General features: G+C 36.1%; 6 protein-coding genes across 7 annotated transcripts; 4 read left to right on the top strand and 2 right to left on the bottom strand.

The window, feature by feature from the left end:
* The first annotated feature begins 863 nt into the window (after positions 1-863).
* Positions 864-2,557, top strand: LOC18028698 (probable indole-3-pyruvate monooxygenase YUCCA8). The gene is made up of 3 exons (XM_006412855.2): positions 864-1,538; positions 1,635-2,006; positions 2,141-2,557. Exons 1-3 carry the CDS (start codon positions 864-866, stop codon positions 2,375-2,377), a joined length of 1,284 nt encoding a protein of 427 aa, XP_006412918.1. The 3' UTR covers positions 2,378-2,557.
* A 5,759-nt stretch (positions 2,558-8,316) lies between these two features.
* Positions 8,317-10,323, top strand: LOC18028697 (glutaredoxin-C5, chloroplastic). Its single transcript, XM_006412854.2, has 5 exons — positions 8,317-8,752; positions 8,998-9,071; positions 9,556-9,630; positions 9,833-9,859; positions 10,016-10,323. The coding sequence occupies exons 1-5, from the start codon at positions 8,463-8,465 to the stop codon at positions 10,090-10,092; spliced, it is 543 nt and encodes a 180-aa protein (XP_006412917.1). The 5' UTR covers positions 8,317-8,462; the 3' UTR covers positions 10,093-10,323.
* Positions 10,324-10,455: 132 nt separating this feature from the next.
* Positions 10,456-12,082, top strand: LOC18028696 (protein LOW PSII ACCUMULATION 1, chloroplastic). Of its 2 annotated transcripts, none has more exons than XR_002896758.1 (4): positions 10,456-10,770; positions 11,011-11,589; positions 11,660-11,727; positions 11,831-12,064. XR_002896758.1 is itself a non-coding variant. In XM_006412853.2 (4 exons), exons 1-4 carry the CDS (start codon positions 10,535-10,537, stop codon positions 11,967-11,969), a joined length of 1,005 nt encoding a protein of 334 aa, XP_006412916.1. In that variant the 5' UTR covers positions 10,456-10,534; the 3' UTR covers positions 11,970-12,082. The 2 variants fall into 2 exon arrangements, 1 of the variants encoding a protein (XP_006412916.1); XM_006412853.2 differs by having other exon boundaries at positions 11,677-11,727; positions 11,831-12,082.
* Positions 12,083-12,214: 132 nt separating this feature from the next.
* On the bottom strand, positions 12,215-13,486 carry LOC18028695 (photosystem I reaction center subunit IV A, chloroplastic). The gene is made up of 3 exons (XM_024148644.1): positions 13,118-13,486; positions 12,584-12,649; positions 12,215-12,481 (listed from the first exon to the last, which is right to left on the bottom strand). The coding sequence occupies exons 1-3, from the start codon at positions 13,373-13,375 to the stop codon at positions 12,374-12,376; spliced, it is 432 nt and encodes a 143-aa protein (XP_024004412.1). The 5' UTR covers positions 13,376-13,486; the 3' UTR covers positions 12,215-12,373.
* A 3,928-nt stretch (positions 13,487-17,414) lies between these two features.
* On the top strand, positions 17,415-22,116 carry LOC18028694. The gene is made up of 7 exons (XM_006412850.2): positions 17,415-17,716; positions 18,164-18,258; positions 18,720-18,866; positions 19,043-19,122; positions 19,222-20,925; positions 21,027-21,180; positions 21,267-22,116. Exons 3-7 carry the CDS (start codon positions 18,728-18,730, stop codon positions 21,929-21,931), a joined length of 2,742 nt encoding a protein of 913 aa, XP_006412913.1. The 5' UTR covers positions 17,415-17,716; positions 18,164-18,258; positions 18,720-18,727; the 3' UTR covers positions 21,932-22,116.
* On the bottom strand, positions 22,081-23,924 carry LOC18028693 (tetraspanin-20). Its single transcript, XM_006412849.2, has 6 exons — positions 23,455-23,924; positions 23,097-23,196; positions 22,928-23,008; positions 22,748-22,852; positions 22,455-22,643; positions 22,081-22,360 (listed from the first exon to the last, which is right to left on the bottom strand). Exons 1-6 carry the CDS (start codon positions 23,772-23,774, stop codon positions 22,319-22,321), a joined length of 837 nt encoding a protein of 278 aa, XP_006412912.1. The 5' UTR covers positions 23,775-23,924; the 3' UTR covers positions 22,081-22,318.
* Between the last annotated feature and the right edge of the window lie 167 nt (positions 23,925-24,091).

Genomic DNA, 24,091 nt, shown 5'->3' with positions numbered 1-24,091 from the left:
CCTATATGATTACGTATTGCAAAAATATCAGTATTATGGATGTCTTCAAATACATCTTTATTTTTTCGGATTTTCATATTTTATAAGAAGAAATAAAAAACGAAAAATGTGGTGAATGGGACCAAGAAAATAATAATAGTGGAGAAGCTTAATTAATGGAAGGGAATGGGTCTGATGTGGTTTTATTCATTTGGTTCCACACACTACACAGCTTGGCTCCTCATCCTCTCCACGTGGCTAAACCATTCCACGTCATCTTCTTCTTCCTCTTTCGGGTCCCACGAGAATCAGTTCCATCGAAGAAAATGCGTCGCCATCGTTGCTCCCTAATTCCATCACTTCCATTTAGAAAGACTTGTAGTATTTTACTAATATTTTCCTTAATTAACAGATGTAATTAAGTAAAACACAAAAATGGTCGGTATAAATCGTATTTCCCAATACCAAAATAATTACTTCTTCCTCAAGCATTACCACTGTTTATTACAAGTGCTCAACCGTCACACACCATTTTACCTCCTTTTTTATACACATCCTAATCAATACTACAACTCTAAGCAATCATACTCACAAATGGTCTGTTATTATTAATTTTTTCTTACAAAAAAAATATCAGAAGCTCACGATTATTTAATAAAATAAATATTAAAATAAATATCGTCTCGTGGAAATATATTCAACGCCACATGGGATCTTCACTCTATATAAAGCATCATAACCTCCAAACACTATCTTCATTCCAATTTCAAAACCATTTCCAATAACCTCCATTGATTCTCTCTCTCTCTGTCCAAAGTCCAAACCTTTAACTTCTCTCTGTCTCTGTCTCTCACTAAACTCGACAAGGGAACTTATAAAAGAAAATGGAGAACATGTTTCGTTTGATGGATCACGATCAGGACGTAACAACAAACCGGTGCATTTGGGTCAACGGACCGGTCATCGTAGGAGCAGGACCGTCGGGATTAGCGACGGCGGCTTGTCTCCGGGAACAAAACGTTCCTTTCGTCGTCCTTGAGAGAGCAGATTGTATTGCTTCTCTGTGGCAAAAACGTACTTACGATCGTCTCAAGCTTCACCTTCCCAAGCAGTTCTGCCAATTACCGAAAATGCCCTTCCCGGAGAGTTTCCCTGAGTACCCCTCGAAGCGTGAGTTTATCGATTACCTCGAGTCTTACGCTTCCCGTTTCGAGATCAACCCAAAGTTCAACGAGTGTGTGCAAACCGCCCGGTTCGACGAGACCAGCGGGTTGTGGCGAGTCAAGACCGTGTCGAACGCTGAGTCGACTCGTTCCGAGGTCGAGTATATTTGCCGGTGGCTTGTGGTGGCTACCGGAGAAAATGCGGAGAGAGTGATGCCGGAGATCGAAGGGCTTTCTGAGTTTTCCGGTGAGGTGATTCACGCTTGCGATTATAAGTCCGGCGAGAAATTCGCCGGGAAAAAAGTGCTAGTCGTTGGTTGTGGAAACTCCGGCATGGAAGTCTCTCTTGACTTAGCTAATCATTTCGCTAAGCCTTCCATGGTCGTTAGAAGCTCCGTAAGTCGTTAAAAATCCAAACTTTCCGATCAAAAATCCGATCTTTATTAGGATGATATAAAATCTGATCCAAAATTTACGATCTTTTTTCATCAGGTTCATGTGATGCCAAGAGAAGTAATGGGGAAATCGACGTTTGAGCTTGCGATGAATATGCTAAAGTGGCTTCCTTTATGGCTCGTAGACAAGATATTGCTGGTTTTTTGTTGGTTCGTGCTTGGAAACATCGAGAAATACGGTTTGAAACGACCCGAGATGGGTCCGATGGAGCTAAAGAGCGCGAAAGGCAAAACGCCGGTGCTTGACATCGGAGCTCTGGAGAAGATCCGATCAGGAAAGATCGATGTGGTTCCAGGGATCAAAAGATTTAACGGAAACCGAGTCGAACTTATTAATGGAGAACAACTCGACGTCGACTCAGTTGTGCTTGCCACTGGTTATCGCAGCAACGTCCCATATTGGCTACAGGTGAGAAAACAAAACCAAAACCAAAACAAAAATTTGAAATTTTGCTAACCGGGTTTGGTTTAATCAAACCGGATCGGTCTTTTTGTTGTTCAAATGTACTGACTTTGGTTTTTTGTGTTCTTGTTTTGTTATAGGAGAGTGAGTTCTTTGCAAAGAATGGTTTCCCGAAAACAGCGGTTGGAAGCAGCGGTTGGAAAGGAAGGACTGGATTGTATGCGGTTGGGTTTACGAGGAGAGGGCTCTCAGGTGCGTCAATGGACGCGGTTAAGATCGCACAAGACATAGGCTCTGTTTGGAAACTAGAAACTACACAGCCAACAAAACGCTTGACGGCTTCTTCTCATCGACGATGTATCTCTCAACAGTTCTAATTTTAGGAGAAAGATTAGAGTTTTAGGACAGAGATAGATCACAGATAGAGAAAAGCAAAGAAGAATGAGCCCTCTCCTGAAGAAGACCCAAAGTGAATCAAAAGGGTGTTGTGTGTGTTTGTTTTTTTGTGTTACCTCCTCCACTTGTTGTTTTGGGTGTTTTGTGTAAACAGAGGATGATGTGGCCTTTTGTTTTCCATTTTTTTTTTACTTTCTTTACTTTTAAGAGTTAACCTTTTTGGGGGGGTTCTTTGATTTTTTTGTACAAGGTTTTTTTTTTCCTAATTTTGCATAGTTAACATCTATATTGTATACAAATTTCATAATATTGTTCTCTTCAAGCTCTCTTTCTTTTCACCCATCTGATACGTTTTTTCAGGCCATGTGTAACTTAGTATTGAACAAACCTCCTTTTGATAAGAGTTTGAACAAACCTCCGTTTTAGAAACACCAACCAATCTCGTCTAAGTTCTAACATATGACCATGGCTTTTGCAGATTGGTTCGCAAGTTTTTAGAAGTTTAACTTTCTTTGTTTAATTATTGTAGAGGATAGAAAAATAATGTCTATATTAATCTGTGCTGAATTTTATTCTTGTAAATATGATATATATATAATTGATTGTCAAACAAAAGTCGATATTAATATAATTATTTAGTAAAATTATTCTAAGAAAATACTCCATAAACATCTTTATTTAACATTAAGAATTAATCTTTATTACTACTTTTAACTTGAGGATTATCCAATCCAAGGGTCGTGTCCATCACTTGGGACTTTCAATTTGAGACTGCCATCCATAGTGCATTAATCCACGAAACCCGTTTTTTCTTCTAAAATCAGAAAACTAACCCATTTTGTGGTTTATGACCAATCCACAAGATTTCATCCATGGTTGACACCCCTAGAACCATTTAATATGGATGGACCAAAATTTATTACAAGTTAAGAATGATCACGATTGATCGTTTTGTTTTTTCTCACATGATTTATAATTTGTTTTTGTTTTTGTTTTTTCAATATATATACAAAAGTGCACAACTAATTCACGTCAAATTTGAAGACCCGAAATTGCCAGTAATTGTTACATGACATTTTCATAAATCCTAAATACTTGAATCTTAACTACATGACCTTTCAAGGAAATATATTAAGAGGGTTAGACAAAAGTGTGTTTATTAATTTCGATCTTTAGAAACTATAATGCTAGTGGAAAAAATTAGTTATCGTATATCATTTTATGAAAAGTTTAGTTTTATGTTCAGATTTTAAATATTTAGTTACAGTTTGGCAAAAACAAAATAAAAAAGAATAATTACAATAACCTTTTTGTTTGACTAAACTCACGGGTATGATCTTAAGATTGATATGATTGGGAGCATGGGGTTTCCTGCTTCATGTATCAGCTCCTAGTTTACAATATATGCTTCATGTTATATCATCACTTACTTCACACGACCTAACATCTTTAATGTCCTTTTATGATATTCAAGCAATCTCTATATATGACAACAATCATATACTCACAGAACTTACAGAAAGAATAAGAACTTCCTGACTAAGATTTTCTAAAGGTTAAATAAAATTTAAAATAATTATCAACTACGTACATTAGATAGCTACGTGTTTATGTTGGTTGGAAACTTGGAGTTAATTAATTAGGTTACTAAACCTAATTAACAGACCGTATAATTAAACCTCACTTTACATTCGGTTCGAGCCATTAATGCAATTATTAGTATCGTGGTTCATGCATCGATTTTCCGCCTGGTACGGAAAGAAAATAAGTACATTCTTTTAGTTTTGGGTAATTTAAGTTTTTTTCGATGGAAGTTTGGACTCTTTAGACTCATCTAAAAGAGTCTTTAAGACTTTAACAAATACTGAATATAACTAAGATTACATGATATTTGGAACATGATCATGTAATATGTTATAGTATCGGGTACCCCATATAGATATTAAATATGAAATACAATTTTGAATGAAAGTGTTAGGACTTAGGAGGAATAGACTAATACTTAATATATATATATATATGTAAAATAAACTTTTTAGGAAGAATTTTTTTTAAAGAATTACTATTCCAAATCACATACTCGTGGTGCTGTGATATACTTTTGTTTTTTGTTTAATATTTTTATTATTTTCTAAAAATGGTAGTTTAGAGTTTTCTCTTCAAATACATTATATTTTAATATCAAAGAATCCATTTGGTCAAAATCCGAAAGCACGGAATTTCCGTAATCTGAAAAAACATTTCAATTTATATGTAGTGGAATTGCTTGGGAAAAAAACAAAAGAGAGAAGTGAGTAAACTGTGTGATGACATTAAAACCCACATGTGTTGGGTCCAACGAAGAGATTTAGATCCATTAATAAAACAGATCTTACAATGTCACATCAAATGTAGATCGGCCTATGTCCAACGTCAAAGGATAAAGCCATCAGTTCAAAACCAATTTCGACCACAGCATTTGTAACATTTATTATTACAACTGATATGTAGTTTATAATAATTCTTATTTCAAAACTTTTATATATATATGTATACATATATTCTTGCTGGTATGTTATCCTCTTTTATAGAAAACGAAAGGGAGTTATTATCATATTATGTAGCGTTTCTATTTAAAATCCTCTCGATTTCTCTAGTGTATTTAAAAAAGTAAAATTATGATGGATGAAATGAATGATCACAATGTGCAAAATCGATAAACGTTGAACCATATAGGTACGAAAAGTCAAATATATTGTTACGTTGAAGTCTGTAGATGAACTTTTCATACTACAAAATTTATTGGTAAATTTATTTGAATTTCAAAAAAGACTCCTATAAAAATTATTGATACATTTTTACATAGGTACTGAAATCATGTACACATTAGGATGTCTTCTAGTAGACGTACCATTCATATTTATTGACGATATATCAATTAAACAAAAACAAAAACCTAGCTCCATAAATAGTAAATTTAAAGTTCCACCAAAGTACTTGAATTAGTTACGTCTATAATATCTTGGAAGTAGAATATTCTGATGATTATGACTATATACATTATCATATATATATATATATATATATGTATATGTAATGCATGACGTGATTGTGAAGTCTATTTCAAAGGCCATGGATAAGTGATCGTCTAGCCTCATGTACCCTCACCTCATGTTACCTATTTAGAAACTACAAAGAGATGTTGATTTCGAGTGGCCATATCTCTTTTTGCTTTATTTACTTTTGCCATACTTGTCACTTGTCACCTCACATTCACCATATTTGATTATATATACGATATTGTGGTTATGAAACCTATAGCTAGCTAGGGATCGATCACATAGGTAGATATGCGTCGATTTAAATTCACAGTGTTATTTACTTTTCTGTCGAAATTGCGTAATAAGATTTTTTTTTGTCTTTGGTTTAAAGTTGTGAATCATACCAATTTGACATATTTCGACCAAATTCTTAAAGTCTTCAAATACATTTTGTTCTAAGCTGACTATCGAATTAACCCCAAAAATCCAAACCTGATAACATCTTATCCAAAAATATTTATAATTATCATTGAGGTTTATTGTTTTGGTAGATTACCGTCTGGATTTTTGTTTTTAAACTAATTCTGAAATGGTTTTGTAAAAGCTGGATACAATCAAACTTGGCTTTAATTAGATCTTTGTTGACATTCATACTTTTGATTAGAATATGCAAGGTAGATATATATGGGTCAAAATGAGTTGATATTTGATTTGAAGATATCAATGACAAAGAGTAAAAGAGTAACACATGGGAATGGTCATAAATTCTCCAATGGAGAAATCACTCATGTTCAAGGGCCCATATTGTCCATCATACAAATTACCGAAGTCTGCAAAAACTAGGGTTTGTTCCTTTCACATGCCTATGTCTGTTAGATGAACTACCTCTTGCGAAAAAAGAAAAATATTCCTTGAGACTAAACACAAGATAGAAGAAACCAAAATAAACACTTCATATCTACTATACGCAATGCTTGAAAGTTTGAAAGAGTAACTCATTTTTACAAGTCCAACGATTAACGTATTTATATGTATATCGAAAGAAATATTTAGATAAATACGAGTAGAAACTACTTCTCGAACAAGAAACTATTAAACAAGTCCAATAAATATTTTTATATATAAGTTTACGTCCCTCAAATTGTAGTTCTTTACTTTGAACTGGCACGTAAAGAGTAATGATTCAAACGAACTGGATTTAATCATTGTGATGGGTAAACTTTCGAATGGAACATTATTGCACCCATGTCTCTATATGGCTTTTCTACGTACCACACACACACACACATACACACACATGTATATTTTGTGGGCATTTTAGTTCGGCTCTAGATTCATTCCGCTCCTTTTGAATTTTGGATATCCATAAAATCAGGTTAGAGAAGTGATAGTTATTGGTACATTATACTAAAAATGATTTGGGTTTGAATATTCAAATTGAACCTAAACTTTTATATGTTTTTGTCAACACCTAAAACTATATAAGAAGTCTTAAACTATTATTATATGTAATATTTCTTATATATTTTCGTGATAGTTCCTTTATAATATTTAGAAAGTTGATGTCATATTTTATTCTTGATTGGAAATTTGTGTAGAAGAATTAAGATTTTATAGAATGACTGAAATACCTAGAACTAAAACTTAAATACCTGACTCTAATTTGAGTATTAAGATATTCATTCGTTAGAATACATATTGGAAACATATATCTGAATTTTCTAAAGTATTTGATTTGTGACATGGATGCATGGACACGGACAACACAAGGAACTTGAACAAGTGAGAGTACTTGCCAATTCTTTTAGTCAAATTTATATTGCACTTGTTTATAATTAAAGTGGTATATATATAATATTAAATAAACCATGTACATATCAAATATGTGCTCATATATACTATATAATATATATGTATGATGTATGTCAATAGAACAAAGATTTGGGCTATAAATGAATGAAGAAAATGTTGGTGGGATATTGACAAAACAATGAAATAATTCGAACCCATGACGTTACAACTAGTCTAAAGTCCCCACATGATCTTATATCAAGGTAGGTCCATAGATGAGTTGTTATTGCCTCGTAGTGTATTTGCTATTGACTCGTAGTGTATTTTGATTTTGCTATTGCCTCTTAAAGTAAAACGACAAAACTTTTGGATTTGGTATCTATCGGGTATTCGAATTTTACTAAAACGCTGGACTAATTTTTGAAGTGACCAAACTTTTTGGTAATTTAAGAAGTCTTTTTTCGAAAAATCACCACGAATATATCAAACGAATTCGATGGATGTGTACATGTGGTTATAGCGAGTTCACGCTCTTTGAGGCTTTGATCATATATACACCACCACACTTGAATTAAAACGATAAAAACTTGCCAAACAAATTTCGTAAAGATTCAAAATCCCAATGTAAAATCAGTAATAATTCGTTGAAAGAAAAAGAATAATATATTTCCTTCGATTTGCAGCCAAGCCAAAGCATTATAGGCTCAGTGTAAATTAGACAATATAGAACAATGGTCAAATAGCTACATGCACGTTCAATATATTTTTATTTTTCTTAAACGTTCATCAAAATGTTTGATTAAAAAAAACTCCAATTTTTTCATATCTTTTAAAGATTAAACACCCAATAATTAAAAACATTAAACATATAACATTCTTATATGACACACACAGTCACACACACACAAAAAGAAGCGGTCAACAATTTTTCTATAGCTCGCAAGTAAGATTAGTTTGGAACTTCTATAAAGCCCATGAAGCCCATTAATTTATAGAAACAATACTTTAAACAAAGCTTTGTATAGAAGAAACGCACATTTATAATAGTGAAAGGCCCATTAAGTATGAGAACCCGCAGAATAAAATTCAGATTTATTTTCTTGGTCACGAAATTTCAGCTTCTTTTTTTTTTTTTTTTTTTTTATAACCAAAAAAATAAAAGGAAAAGAGGACAAGTCACGAGACAACAAGTACCACGCAAAGAAGCTCCAAGCATCTGTCGACTTTTTGAGAATCCAAGACTCGGAAAATCGCCATGGCAGTCACAGCATTCAACACATTGAAACTCGCATCGTCGTCTCTAGATCCGATTCCTTCAATCTCTTCTTCTTCTTCTTATTCGTTCACTCTGATAAGCGGCGGCGTCAGAAACTCCGTCGGATCTCCTTTCAAGAGATGTCTAAAGCAGACATGTTCTGTTCGAGCCATGTCTTCTTCTTCTTCCTCGTCTGCTTCGTCTTCTTCCTTCGGATCGAGAATGGAGGAGAGCGTGAAGAAAACGGTGACTGACAACACCGTCGTTGTTTACTCCAAAACTTGGTGCTCGTAGGTTTCATTTCTTATTTTTTTCTTCATTTTCTTGGATTTTCAAATAATCTAAATTAGGATTTATTTTCAATCTTGCTTGATTGGAGAATGGCTTTGTTCATATCCATATAAAGTTTTCTTAAAGAAACAAAATTTGCTGTTCGTCAGACCTTACTGTGTCTTCTGGCCTTTCTCAACACAAATTATGACTCTTTTGATTGATTTCTAAACATATATCTTTTGGGTTTTGTTGTGTATTGAAGATACTGTTCTGAAGTGAAGACATTGTTCAAGAGACTGGGGGTTCAGCCACTGGTGATTGAATTGGATGAACTTGGTATGTCTACATTTCTATTTTTTTTTCATACATTAGTCAGCTTAGCTTTGATTTATCGATTTGAGACTTTAGAGTATGATAATATTAACCTTATACTTTATGTCATGGCTGTAGATAGACAATGAAAGAGTGCTTGTTAGCTGTTTAATAGCATCCATCCGTATTGCGTTTAACCTTTGCATGTGGTCCAGATGCACAATACTAATCTAGTTTATGCTGTGATCATGTAGACTCGTTGAATGAATCGGGTTCCAATTGATTCATATTCTTTTTCCATTAACTTCTATATGTGGACTTCGGTTTAGAAATTTACACTTTGGGGATTCTTGTCTGCCTTTGGTATTTGTGATAATCTGCTTTTGTTTCTTGTTGAATTACTAGTCTATACTTGGATCTTTCTAGTAAATGTTTGAAAACAGTTGAAGATGCAATTGTCAAAATAGTTGGTGATTCAGGATTCTTTCGATCTCTGGCTCATTTTCAGGTCCACAAGGGCCACAACTGCAGAAGGTACTGGAAAGACTTACTGGGCAACACACTGTTCCTAATATTTTCGTCGGTAAGTAGTTTAATCCTTTTGCATCGATCATATCTTCATTGAATCGAATACATTGCTTAAATACTCAGGAGTATATACAAACATTTTTTCCTTATATCTTGCTTCGAAAGATGAAATCTTTAAATGCACCAAAGAAGTGAACAATATGGTTTCGGTTTAAGACAGGACATAACAGTATCTAATCTTTTGTCTTAATGACCAGGAGGCAAGCACATTGGTGGCTGCACAGGTACTTTCTCTCTCTCATTCGCCCGCCTGTCTGTTTCTGTGTAGATTTTACATAGTCAAGGAGAAAACTTTCTCCTATCTTTAAGCGGATCACCACCAGTGTTTTGGATCTTTCTCACTTCAGTTCTCTGTATATCTTCGTCTTGTTTTACTACAGATACAGTGAAGCTGAACAGGAAAGGAGAACTGGAACTGATGTTAGCTGAAGCCAACGGTAAAACCGGTCAGACTTGAGGAGCTGATGAAACTGGTTTGGAGATTTTGCATATAGAGCTTGGAAGAGTTTTAACTCCTTTTTCTCTCTTTTGTATGTACATTGAACCTCGTATTCTTGGCTCAACACATTGAACCTTCACTTAAATAAAATAATAAAACTAAATAAATATCAAAACATCATTTAGTAATTCAGTAGTTGTTGATCTCTCTTTGATTTTCACCCTTTGAATTCACCAGTTTTTAGAGTAATCCAAAACTTACAAAAAACAGATCTTGTAAATTTCAAAATTGACCTATTGGATGTTCCAGAAGATCCCAAAAAGAGATGTTGAATCTGAGAAGCGTGGCGAGTTTATGATCACAGGCTGATAGAGAGGTTAAAAAAAAAAAAACATGATCCAAAATGAAAGGAGAAGTCATCTTATGAACAGAGGAAGTTTCAGGGAATCTACAGAGACCAATGGCTACTCTGGTCTCGTCCCAGGCTTACATCTACCATTTTCATTTGAGTAAACGAGCTCTTATACAGACAAAAGAACCATACTTTCCTCCTAGATTTTCCCGTCATAATCACATAGAAAGACGTGAGTTTTCTCCTAGATTTTGGTCTTCGACGATAACTGGAAAGCAGCAACTTTTGTCTTTCAGCACCGTGTGTTTTGCTGCAGACGAGCCCTCTTCCTCATCCGAAATCAGGTAAACTGTTTCTTTAAATTTGGGCTTCGTCTTTAGATTTGATGAATTATGGGTTTTAGATTCTCAGTTGTTGTTGAATGAAATTTATGCTCTATGAGATGATGAAAGGTTGAAACTTTGAAAGACGATTGCATAAAACCCAGTAATAGCGCTCTTTCCCGGGAAAAGTTAGCAAATTTCTCAGAATTTCAGAGAACATTTGAGAAACCTTAAAGAAATTCTTTTGCTTTATGCTTCCAGTGCTGATGCCAGAATCCGAAGTGAGGTTCTGTCTCCATTCAGATCAGTCCGAATGTTCTTCTACCTCGCCTTCATAGCAAGCGCTTCACTAGGAGGACTAATAGCCACTTCCAGGCTCATCGGTGCCTTAGCGAATCCGGCAAGATCAGGCGAAGTTCTTGAGATCATACAGGGTTTAGGAATCGACATTGGTGCAGCTTCTCTCTTTGCGTTCCTCTACTTCCGCGAAAACAAGACCAAGAACGCTCAAATGGCCAGGCTCTCGAGGGAAGAGAATCTTGCGAAACTCAAAATGAGGGTCGAAGAGAACAACAAGGTTATCTCGGTGGGTGATCTGAGAGGGATTGCTAGGCTTGTGATCTGCGCTGGTCCTGCGGATTATATCGAAGAAGCGTTCAAGAGAAGCAGAGAGTTTACACAAGGGCTTGTTGAGAGAGGTGTAGTTGTGGTGGCTTATGCTACGGATGGGAATTCTCCGGTTTTGGAGCTCGATGAGACTGACACTGATGATGAAGAAATGAGCCAGAGAAGGAGGAGATTGTGGCGTGTGGCTCCAGTTATTGTCTCGGATTGGGAAAGGTAAGAATCTTTCGATATAAAGAGTGAAACATGACTTGAAAGAGTCGAATTTGTAGGTGTTCTTGATTAGTTACTTTTCTTGATCAGGTGGTTAGATGAGCAGAAGAAGCTTGCTGGTGTTTCTTCAGACTCTCCAGTGTAAGTAGTTCTTTGCATTTAATTTGAAACCGGTTTAGAGTGAAACTTGAATGAGTTCTTGAGCTGAATATGAGTGTTTTCGCGTGATTGTTGTTGATTGTAGGTATTTATCTCTACGTTTGGACGGGCGTGTAAGAGGAAGTGGAGTGGGTTATCCTCCATGGCAAGCCTTTGTTGCACAGCTTCCTCCGGTTAAGGGAATCTGGACCGGTCTTCTTGACGGTATGGATGGTAGAGTGTAGATACTTTCGAAATTAGGGACGTAATTAAAAGTTTTTTTTTAGTCTTCTATAAGAAAACGGAAATGTAAAGTTATGGAAAGAATTTGACTTCAAAATTATTAATTTCACTGTTGCGACCTAATCGAGCCCGTGTATCTAGCTGACCTAACTGAGTACTTACCGGTTTGAAAATGTTTATGAAGCGGTATGGTTAAGAGTTAAACCTGAGCAGAGAGAAATTTAACCAGATTTTTCCAACAACGCAGTTTGTAAAAAATTTAGGATGCCGACTCAAGATTCAGATGAGGAGAAATAATGGTAAAACTTTTCGGTACATACGGTTCGGGTCAAGTTACAAACAGATAGACCGGTATAAACAGTAAACCAAAATACACAATTCTTTTAGGTCTCTCGTTTACACCTCCTTAAGCTTTAACTTCTTCAATCTCGTCCAATGCATAGTTGTTGGTCGATATGTTGGCGTAGTTCACTTTCGCGAACCGGACCACTACCGGGTACCTGGTCTTTGGGTCCTGCACATTTGTAACCCGGGTAAGAAAATTGTATAAACCCGCATGTTGTAAGATGTATATGTGTGACCGTTAGATCGTTGATTGGAGACTAAATGCGTTTACCTGATCAACGGCCACAACTGATCCAACGTTCTTGAACCAGTAGGATTCTTTCCTTAGAATCTTGACCTACAAACCCCAACAGTTTACATAAATATGAAATATAACCCGTAACTTCCAAACAAATACAAATACCCAAAAATTTACAAAAGATCATCTATATCTGATTAGTAGTAACAAAATAATAATCAAATGATGGAATTTGTTAGAAATGACATCGAAAATAGGACTAATCCACTCATTGCATAGTGATTTTGAATTTGGAAACCCATAAAGTTTCATAGAAAGATTCCACTAAGAAAATGTGGTGATTTTTTATTTTTTGGTCACTAGAATTTCAGTTTTGCATAAGCATAATTGTGTAATTGGCAAAGCTTCGGAAATCGCATAATCATTTTATCATTTCACCATTTTACGGATTACCGTTTACCAATGGATATCAATGTAATTCAAATAAAATCTTCACACAAATCCATCGATCGATATGTAAATTTTGTCGTATGTTAGTATATAACAAGATGGTTTAAATTAGCTGACCTTGGACCCTCTCTTAGGGCCAATCGGAGGTGGCTTGGGTTTGGTGGCAGCAGCTCCAGCCGGAGAAACGGCAGCTGCCGGAGCACCTTCCGATGAAGATTCTGCCGGAGCCGCCTCTTCGGATGCTCTGACTACGAGCCTAGAACCAGCGCTTCTCATCGGCAAGAAAGACACGGAGTTCCTGGACGATGAAGCGCCGGCGGCCGCCGTGACATTGGCCGTCAAAACAAACACCGAAGATGCTGACGTCATCGCCATCTTTTGGTTTTTTTTCTTCTTCTCGTTGTTCTTCCGACACGAAAGAGTGGTTCTTGTTTTGTTTTGTTGATTGTAATAATGTTCGAACGGCTAAGAAAAGGGAAGTGTTTGAGATGTTTTGGGTTAAACGAATCGTTTCCCTCCACTTGAGATCTGCCACGTGTACATTACATATCGGTTCTTAAGGATAATGTGATGACGTGGCACTTTCCTTTCATAATTCCCTTGTAAATGGATTATTATATGAGGATAAAATGTAAAATATATCTCAGAGTTTCCTCACAGCGAGTAAAAAATGAAATAATTTAATCAATAACCATTCTTATTGCAAATCAATTAACCAGAAAACCATATTTTAGATGACACATATATCATGATTGAACTCACTAACGAAATCAATAAATTCAAGACTACATTCAAAGACGATGAGATTAATCTTTGTACATGAAGTGATGGTTGGTTCTTTGATGATTAATACTACATTCAATTGCTTATGCTTATTTCAACATCACATTGACACCCTCTACAATATTTCATCGATAATCATAGCTCTTGTTTTTATTTTGATATTGTTTCTAAATTTTTATTTTCTTTCGCAGATGTATTAATGCGAAGTCCTTTTGCCAACACTGAATCCAACCATCACTAGCTTGTTCTTTGATTATGCTTACTCAAGAGGGTCAAGGCAAATCTGACAGGTTCTAGCTACAAAGTTGCTCCCTACCATGCCACTCATGCTCAGCATTTGTTGGATACTCTCCATTTAACATTTTAACTCGGCATCAACAGTCATGTCAAAACGTTCCTAAAGCTCCAAAAGCACCAAACTAGCTAGTGTGTATACTTTATATTGTTGTATTACAATATACAATACATATACCAACTTGATTAAACTTAACTATTCTCTTAAGTCGTAACCCGGTTAATTTGATTAGATAGTCCACATTGTTAATTTATTGCATTCATAATTATATACGCTAACTTATAGGACCACTACATAATGATATACGAGACAGAACTGCCAAAAGAAAAAGAAAACTTAAGCAAAAAAAAAACTATCAAAAGAAAAACTTACAAACGCACACAAATATCGTGTCATAAAATAAAAAAATATGAACACATGCATGTTTATGAATTGTATTAGTCTTATATTATAAGGTTTAGTTGGTCTTCTAATGAGTGCAATGGTCTCACATGAAGTGGAACACTTATTGGCTACATAACTGTACATCTTCTTGTCTTACTTGTCCTCCATATATAAACTAATGATATAGTCCCATCAAATGGCCATGTTGTTTTCTTTCTTCTCTGATTCTTTCAAGATTTTTGTGTTTTAGTGATTTTAGATTTTTCTGTAGTTTATTTTATAAGCTAGATAGTATCTGACTGATGTATATAAGTTAATGATAGTCCCTTCTTTTTTTTTTTTGAAAAGTAGCTAATGATAATCTTAGAATATAGATACGTTGTTGTCTTCTGAATTCAACGGTGAATGAATATGTACATTCAACTAAATAGTACATTACACTCATTCAGTCACTCAGAGATAAATCCAACTGGCCTGTCCCCAACCTATGTGTTTGGTGATTGGTAATTTTTTCATGGGACAAACAAACACCATGTAACCAAACTAACAAATGATTAAACATAAATATGGTTTTAGTGTGATTCAAAATTCTACGAACCTGATGATAATTTAAAGGTTTAGTTCTATACCGTTATCATGAAGCCGAACCGGAGGGGAGATGATAATGTAAGTGTAAACTAAACCACGTGGACTGCTATGGCTTGTCTTTGCTAAGGGTCCCTTCACTGTAAACTCACTATATTCAAAGGTTTACAAGGGCCTCAAAGTTATCATAAGATATTAACTTACACTAGTACTACATAAATCTTCAGGAAAAGACATTTGCATTTCATTCTTGTTTTCATAACCATCTTAGCCGAAGTCTTATTTATTTTATAACAACCAAAAATGTAAATTTTGTTTTAATGTCGTAATTTAAAATAGAAACTGTTTTCTTGTCCAATTTTAAATATAGTGTCGTAAGTTGTGATTCACAAGTTGGCAAAAAAGACTAATAAAAATATATGAAACGTTAATCCGAATATATTTGGTGGATTTTACAGATTAAAAAATATGTCATTAGGCGATTTTTTTTTCTATATAGTTTTTTTTGTTCTATTATATATATAGTTATTAAAGCCATAATGTTTATGGCAACACGTTTTTATTGCTCTTTTTAATATAGTTTGACATTATTATTATTAATTGAAATTAAAGATACATACATTGGCTGGTCCATTTCAGATTTTCTTTTATTTGGTCCAGCTTTTTATTTAAACATGTAGAACCAATCAAACGATAGTAGTCGAGTCGTAATGATCTTTATCGTTTCTTGTTAATCAGGCTCATCCTCTCCTTTGTCACTGTATACATAGTTTACATAGATTACGCATGTTTTACATATTATCTATTTCGATCTTAAGTTCTCATTGGTTATATATAGAAAAACATAAAGAGCCTGTTAGAGTTAGATGTTAAACAGTAATACAGTATATAGGGTACGAAACAATAAATTGTATGATTGGAAGACCGATATTAAATCATCGCCAATAGTAATTTGACAACAGAGAAATGGATCATCATTCCATTACCCATACATGAAAAGGACAAGTTATGTTCAAATGGTTCTGTTAGGATCTAATAAAGTTTTTACTTATCAGTGGGGAAATTCCAATAGAACAGTGCGTCGTCTATTGTTGCAAATGTATGTAAATTAATATGCCCATAAATATGGACGAAAAATCACAAAAATGGTTTTCTTAATTACATTATAAAGACGATTGTGATGTTAAAATTTTATTTTATCACCAAGTATTTCTATCATTTAAACATCCACAATGACCAACTTTAATTAAAATCGCTATAGAATACTTTAGATCTTGATTTATCCCCTGGTATTTGTTTGGTTTGGTCTACAACGCTTTTGTTTTTTCTGTGATTCATATTCGAGTTTTAAGTAAAATACAATAATGTAATATAAGCTGATATTCAAAACATATGGGTTTAATCTGTTTTTTACTTGATTTGTACTTTTAGATACATGAAAAATTATAAACTAAAGTTTAGTTTGATTTTAAATTCATATTATGTTATATTCATTTCAGCTGAGGTTATCCCAAGATTCTGGACACTAGTTATATAGTAGATGATAAAAATATTGACTGGTTTAGTTTGAATGATGTATTTATATCAGCCAATCCTTACGAAATTTAGAGCAATAAAAAATAAAAATATGTGTATATATAAATTACCAATAACAAAAGTAAAATACAATGTATAGTAATTGTGAAAGTAGCACAGCAAAGGATTTGGTTGTTGAGCCATACCAAACGTTCATCAAAGCATTCATTGTGAATGTGAAGATGGGGACGAACGATCCATCCATTCAACCAAAAATAGAAACATATTATATCATCATTTGATGTTGCTTCCCTAATTATTAAAGGTTTAATCACATTCTCTCTTCAATCTTATTTTCTTCTCAAGAACATGTATATACTTTTGATGTTCCAAAGTCCAAACGTATTTGCCATCTTCCAGATGTTATGGAATATTTTGTAAATATGACTAGCTTTCACCATTTTATATAAAAAATACAGTCACTTAACTTTAGTTGGTAAGACAATAAATTTACCAGATCTGAAAAATTAACCTAAACAAAAAATTGTTGACTATATTAACTAAATTCGTTTTCAGCTTTATCAATAAGGGAACTCCATTAATAATACCCAAAAGTATTTGACTATATTGCTTGCTTACATTGATCACCAAAACTACATCAATAAATTTGATTTTTACAAAACTACATCAATAAATTTGATTTCCCGATGTAGCATTTTATCTTGAGATACAACAAAATTTTGATGAATTGTTATTTATTTCCTTATCTGAGTTCAATATTGTTGAATGATATATAATACTGTATAATAAAACCAAAAGACATAAGAGAAGATATTGAGAAAAAATAAAATAAAAAAATTGGGAAGCAAAGAAGAGAACACAAAAGAGGAAGAGAGTACAGAGCAGCATTTTCTTCCTTCCTCTCTTCTTCTTTCTCTCTCTCTCTCTCTTCATATGTTTTGTCTGTACGTGAGATTCCGTAATTAACTCTATTTTACTAAAATACCTCTCGCGTCCGACTCCATTTCCCACTCGGTGAGCGCGTGGAGATACCCAGAGTGAGAGAGATAGGCAGATTTGGCTACTTCATCTCCGGCGGCATCTTCTCCGGCGGAGTTTCCGATGTATATCTAGCTACCTCCTAACAGTTACAGGTCTCTCTCTCTCTCTCTCTCTCTCTCTCTCTCTCTCTCTCTCTTCCCCCGAGAGTAAAGCAAGAAATGTCTGAACCATTAGCTCTGATCTCACTTTCCGATGTTTTCTTTTTTGCTTTTCCTATTTTCTCGTTTCGATTTCTTGTTTGCTTTTCTGTGTTCTTACTAGAAATAGATTCTGATCCTTACCTTCTATCTCTCTCTCTCTGCACCGATTAGCTTCTTTTTAAAAAATTTAGCTTTTTGTCTTGCAGCGAAAATTACAGTTTTTTTTCCAATTCTGATTGAATAAGCTAATTTGGCTGGATTGATTTACTCTTCTGTTTGTCGATTTGTTTGTTATCTTTTAATAAAAGTTGTAGCATTTATTACTGATGATGACAAATTTGAGTTTGTAGATACTAGAGCGTTATATCACTACTAATTGCTAGAATCTGATAAATGCAGATCTATTGTGCCTGAGGATTTGCTTGTATTGTTCCTTCTATCATCATTCTCGGAATTTGAGGATCCGAGAACCCATTTCCTTCTTATTTTAAAAGGTAAGCCAATTGTTGAGTTGTAATTTTAGTTTGTTCAGAGTGTAAAAGTGTCTGTCTTTGATTGTGATAGGTCATATGTGAAAATTGGTCATTGGTTCTTCTTTCCTTATGTTCAGACACTATCAAGTGTCCCTGTGATTACAGAATCTTATTCTCTTTTTCTTTTCTTACCAAATTCTTGTTTTGTTATGCTTGGCCTATTCTTCTTCGTTTCTAAAAATTCTCTCTTCTTCTACATTCTTCCCTTCCTTAGATCTTTTAAGTTTAAAGTTTGTATCTTATGTCTCTCTCTCTCTCTCTTGGATTCCTAAAATATTGATTCCAACTCCAACAGTCTATTTCATGTCACTTAGATTGCAGTCTTGCATTTTCTCCTCAGACGACCATTATTGTCTTTCATGGTAATCTGCTTCCAGGCCAAGTGCAACCTTAGAAAATAACTAATGGCTGTGAAACTGCAGGGGCCAAAATGAATGAGATCCGAGGCAGAAAGGTTCAAAAGGTCGAAAGTCCAATTCCAGGATGCTTGGGGAGGATGGTTAACCTATTTGATCTAGGAACAGCTGTTAATGGGAACAAGTTGCTTACAGATAAACCACATCGTGATGGTAATGACTGTTTCCCTTTGTGACTGGTTTGTTCACAAGTCAAAAGTTATTTTTTTTTAACTCAAGGAAGCAACTCTGTGTTATTATCGCAAATGTATTTTATTAAAAAATTTCTGACATTTAGTAAGATGTTCCTGCACCATGTATGTTATTGACACGAGGTAGTTTGTTGGCAGGATCTTCTCTGTCAAGGAGTCGATCTGATGTGACTCGAATGCCAAGCCCCTCCTATAAAGGCCATTCAGAAGCTGAATTGGTAAATTTTAGTTCTATAATCAAGATATTATTATGCATGCCAGGAACAGAGATTTTTTCAGATCGTTGTCCTTATTTGCACCACTTGATGTTTGCTCAGATTATGTCTGATTTGAGGAGAAGTGCTTCTAGCAACGTAAGTGGTACACCGATGAAGAAACTCATTGCTCGAGAGATGTCAAAAGAAGTCGAACCTAAACAGAGCCCAACTAATGTGGTTGCTAAGCTGATGGGTTTGGAAACACTTCCTCAGCTGCATTTAGAATCCCCTACACAGCGAGGCAAATCCAGAAGCAATTCATACTCTTCGCTGAATCATCCGGTGACTTCGAGGGATAATGAGGTCCGGAATTATCAGGAGCTTAGCAGAGAATTTAAAGATGTGTATGAAACGTGGCAGTCGCCTCAGAAGGTGAGTCGTTCAAGGGATAGCTCGCCTAGAAAAGGAAGATATGATGACAGTATCACTGAGAAACTTGTTCGCCAAAAGCTCGCGGAAGCCAAACGCCTTGTAACAGATGATAGTCTTCACCAATCCAAAGAGTTCCAAGATGCACTTGAAGTTTTAAGCTCCAACAAGGATTTGTTTGTTAAACTTCTCGAGGAATCAAATGCTTTCTCTCAGCATCTTTCCGACTTGCAGCCTGTTCCTCCTCATTCAGAGGCTAAGCGCATCACAGTATTGAGACCTTCAAAGGCTGTTGAAACTGAAAAATTTGTGGTCCAAGGGAGGAAGAACAAGCAGGTTAAGAAATTGGCTTCATCAAGCCAAGAAAGTGGATGGGGAAACCGTGATCTTGGTTACTCGTCATCTTATGTCAACCGGGGAACCGAGGAACACCACGTGCAGCCAACCCGAATTGTCGTGTTGAAGCCTAGTCTAGGGAAGTCTCTAGATATAAAAGCTGTTTCATCATCCCCATCCTCTCCGAGGGGTCTTCCCAATGGGGGCTATTTTGATGAGCCTGGAGATGTTGAGTCTAATGAAGTGGCAAAAGAAGTTACGCGTCAAGTGCGCGAAAATTTGATGGGCCACCACAGGAATGAGACTCAATGTTCTTCTGTCTTATCCAATGGCTACATTGGTGATGATAGTTCGTTTAACAAGTCTGATAACGAAGATCCAGTGGGAAACCTTAGCGAGTCTGAGATCATGTCACCAGCTTCTAGACATTCATGGGACTGTCCTAATAGGTTTGAAAGTCCTTTCTCTCCTTCCTCTTTCAGCCGAGCCTCATTTTCTCCAGAGTCATCTGTCTGCAGAGAGGCAAAGAAGCGACTTTCCGAAAGATGGGCGTTGATGTCAGTAACCGGAAGCACTCAGCCGCATAAACACAGACCAAGATCTTCAAGCACCTTAGGGGAAATGCTTGCACTCTCAGAGACCAAAGTGACAACCGGACCTTACGAGACCAATGAGAGAGCACTAGAGACAAGGGTGTCAACATCATGCATAACCAGTCATATGGATCAAGTGGAAAGGGCTAGTGATTCTCTGAATATCCTTGCGAGGTCAAAATCAGTCTCTGACGTTAGGCTCAATGGAGAAACATCTGTTTCGGGGACTTCCAAAGCACAAGCTCCACAAGAGCTGACTGAGATGGGAAGCCTGAAATCTTCATGGAAAGTCTCGAACTTGTTCTCATTTAAGAATAAGAAAGCAAGCAAGGAGAAGAGAGATGCATCTCAGTACAGTAGTATGTCTCAGTTAGCAATGCCTTCTTCTGTTACTCTTCCCGGGAAAACCAGCGAAAATAGTCTCCCTCCTGATGGATCACAACAGCAAAGTATAATCCCAGGCGAGGTATCCCATCAATTCTCTAACCTTTTTCAATGTAGTCAAGGAGCCGTTGATGATTCTGAACATTCTTGCTTACATCAGTAGCTATTTTCATTTGTTTGCAGGAGGAACTGACTACACCGAAGCCCCTAGCGGCTGGGAATACAAGTGAAAACCAGGACCAGCCAAGTCCAATTTCGGTTCTCTTTCCGCCATTTGAAGAGGAATCTATCAGCACTCCAGAATGTTCTGGGTCAACTAAGCTATGGACAACTCAAGGTTAGTCCTTCGGTTGCTTGGTTTTGCAGAGAGTTAACTTACTCAGCTTTCCTCTTACATTATTCCACATGTTTCATTCTCAACAGGAGAGGAAATGTCTCTTAAATCTAATCTCATCGACAAGTCACCACCAATCGGGTCAATCGCTCGGATCCTCTCATGGGATGATGAGTCATGCACAGACAACACATCTAAACCCGTAGTGGGAGTCCATGAGGATGAAGACTGGTATGCATTAATAGAAACGCTCTTGACATCTGCTGGTTTCAGCAGGGGTTGCACCGTCTCTCATGACCAGCTCATGACGCGGTGGCACTTGCCAAACAGTCCCTTAGACCCTTCACTCAGAGACAAATACACCAACGTAGATAACAACAACATCAAGGAGTTTATTCACGAAGGAAAACGCAGACAACACAGGTCAACACGTAAGCTCATTTTCGACCGCATCAACTCCATCATTTCAGAAACAACGACTACACGCATGGGCAATGATTCTCAGCCTTTCGACCTGGTGGAGCATGTGTGGGCTCAGGTAAAGGACTGGGTTTCGGATGAGCCTGGAAAGCGTGACTATGTAGAGGACATAGACGCAAACAGTTTGGCTGCAGAGAGTCTAGTGAAAGACGAGATTGTTGGGAGGACATGGAATCATGGCTTGCAAGTTGAGATAGACGACTTTGGGATTGAAATTGAAAGGACATTGTTGCAAGAGCTCGTAGAGGATGCCGTTATCGATCTTACACGATGAGTTGAGACAAGAACGATAGAGCAAGTACTACATTCAATAAAAATGTAATATAGTGCAAGTTTCTTTTTGTCTATGGGAAGATTTGTGTCTCGATTTTTTTTTTGTTTTGTAACGATTGAGAGAGGGAACAAAATGCTATGTAACCATTATTGAATCAGAGCAATAAGAAGTTATTCCCATTTTAACACACATCTCGTAATGGTTTGTACAAATAAAAAATGAAAGCAGTGTTGCTAAGATCTAAGCCGAGTTTCAACAAACAAGATCAAACGATTACATAGTGGTGTAATATTTATGCACACTCGAAAGTTACAAAGACAGCGAGAGAGAAAAAAATGGGGAGAGAGGAAGTTGATGATTCCAAACACAAGACCACAGTCTTTTGAGTTAAACTGATGGACTCTGACTCTGACCGTTGATTGATCCGTACTGTAGAAGACAACCAGTTATAAAAAAAAAAAATCAGTCACAAGCTTAAATCTTTGGTACTCCTTTCAATCGATCAAGAAACTTAGCTTTTTACCTTCTCTCTGATTCGGGACCTCCAATTGTCAATATTGCTTGATCCAGAAGATGTTTGGTTTGCCTGCGGACCAAGAAGATTCTCACGTGCTCTACTCATCGGGTTCTCATAATCATCCTCATCGTCAAACTCTGATTGTCGCGGTGAAACCATAGCTCTCAGAACCATAGCCATTAGCAATGACAGTAACTGAAACACAAAACTCGTGTATGAAGACAAACATAAAATAGTCTAAAAGAGGGAATCACAGAAAAGCTCAAATGTCGAAAAGGCAAGAACTGAGTTAGTTTTACCTGGACCGCCACCACAACAATGCCGACCCATTTGCAAATATCGATGTTTGCTTCAATGAAAGCTCGAAGGCTAGTGAGTTCTCCAGTTGGATCATACGGAAGATCCTAAAGAGACACGAGTTTAGACCGTTAACATCAACACAAAAGATACAAGCTTCAAATGTAAGAAAACCACCTCACCTTTTCCCAGTGACGGTCAATCGCTATGAATCCCACGAGAGCCGCTTCAAGTATGATGAGAAGAGTTTTGAGAATAGAATACTAAGACCTATCAAGGATTAAACTTCCCCATAGAATGTTATCAACAGAGGCAAATGAGTAAGAGTCTGTATTGTCTATATAAGGATACGAAACACAAGCAGCAGCCATTGATAGCTTCAGCTGCTATGAAACCGATGATAGTGACAATGCAGACCAAAATCCCAATCGCCATGAACGAGTAGATGAACCTGCATTAAATTAAAATCGCAACCAAACCAGTTCATTGGTCAATTCCATTAAGCATCAAAGTAAAGCTTAGCTCAATCCCAATGTAAAACCAAAATCATCGTCAAGCATTTAAAGCATTGTCCTTTCTCCTATCACAAACTGATCTAAAACAACCCATTTGAGAAAGCTTGTGGGTCCAAACAGAGGTGAGTATAAACAAGATTAGTCAACAAGGGCGAGAATAAATCGAAAGCCCTAAAAATGGAAACTTTTAGTACCATGGAGCAGGAAGATCTAGGGAACGGAGGTTGAAACCCGAATCTCCACCAGAGCAATCGATACCCGATACGAATTTGATGGGATTCTTCAAGGAACCACAGAGACTGGTGATCTCAGCTCCAGTACTAGAAAAGGAATAAGAATCCGGCGATGAAGCTGCCGGAGGCTGCGGCGGAGGAGGTTCGACGGGTACGTGGCGGTTGTATTGATCGAGCATCCAAACCGAGTAGATTATGATTGATACACCGATAAAAGCTTGAAGGAAATTGAGGATCTTGAGAACGGAAGCGAACGAGACATGACAGCAATTGTGTCTCATTTTTTCTAACACGATTTCTATCGATATCTGAGAAAATATGAAAAAGCAGAACGAAAATTCTGATAATATCTGATCAGCGATCGCGAGGAGACATATACAATTCTGGTGATTACGGGAATATAATGATTTCTGGCAAAAAAAAATATATTAAAAGAAGCTGTTTTGACGGATAAGGAGAGAATCCGAAGCTTTGTTAATGGTCGTATTGTCTGTTTGTTAGAAACTTAAAAGGTGTCGCCCTTGTAATAATCAACTAGTAGATTGTAATAATCAATCCTCATTATTGTTTCTGTTTTTTCTTTGACATCTCTAATGTT

This window comes from Eutrema salsugineum, unplaced genomic scaffold (assembly GCF_000478725.1).
Source record: "Eutrema salsugineum unplaced genomic scaffold, Eutsalg1_0 scaffold_1, whole genome shotgun sequence".
NCBI lineage: Eukaryota > Viridiplantae > Streptophyta > Magnoliopsida > Brassicales > Brassicaceae > Eutrema > Eutrema salsugineum.
Note: the sequence above shows the minus strand (reverse complement) of the source record. Positions and strands in the feature narration are given on the sequence as shown.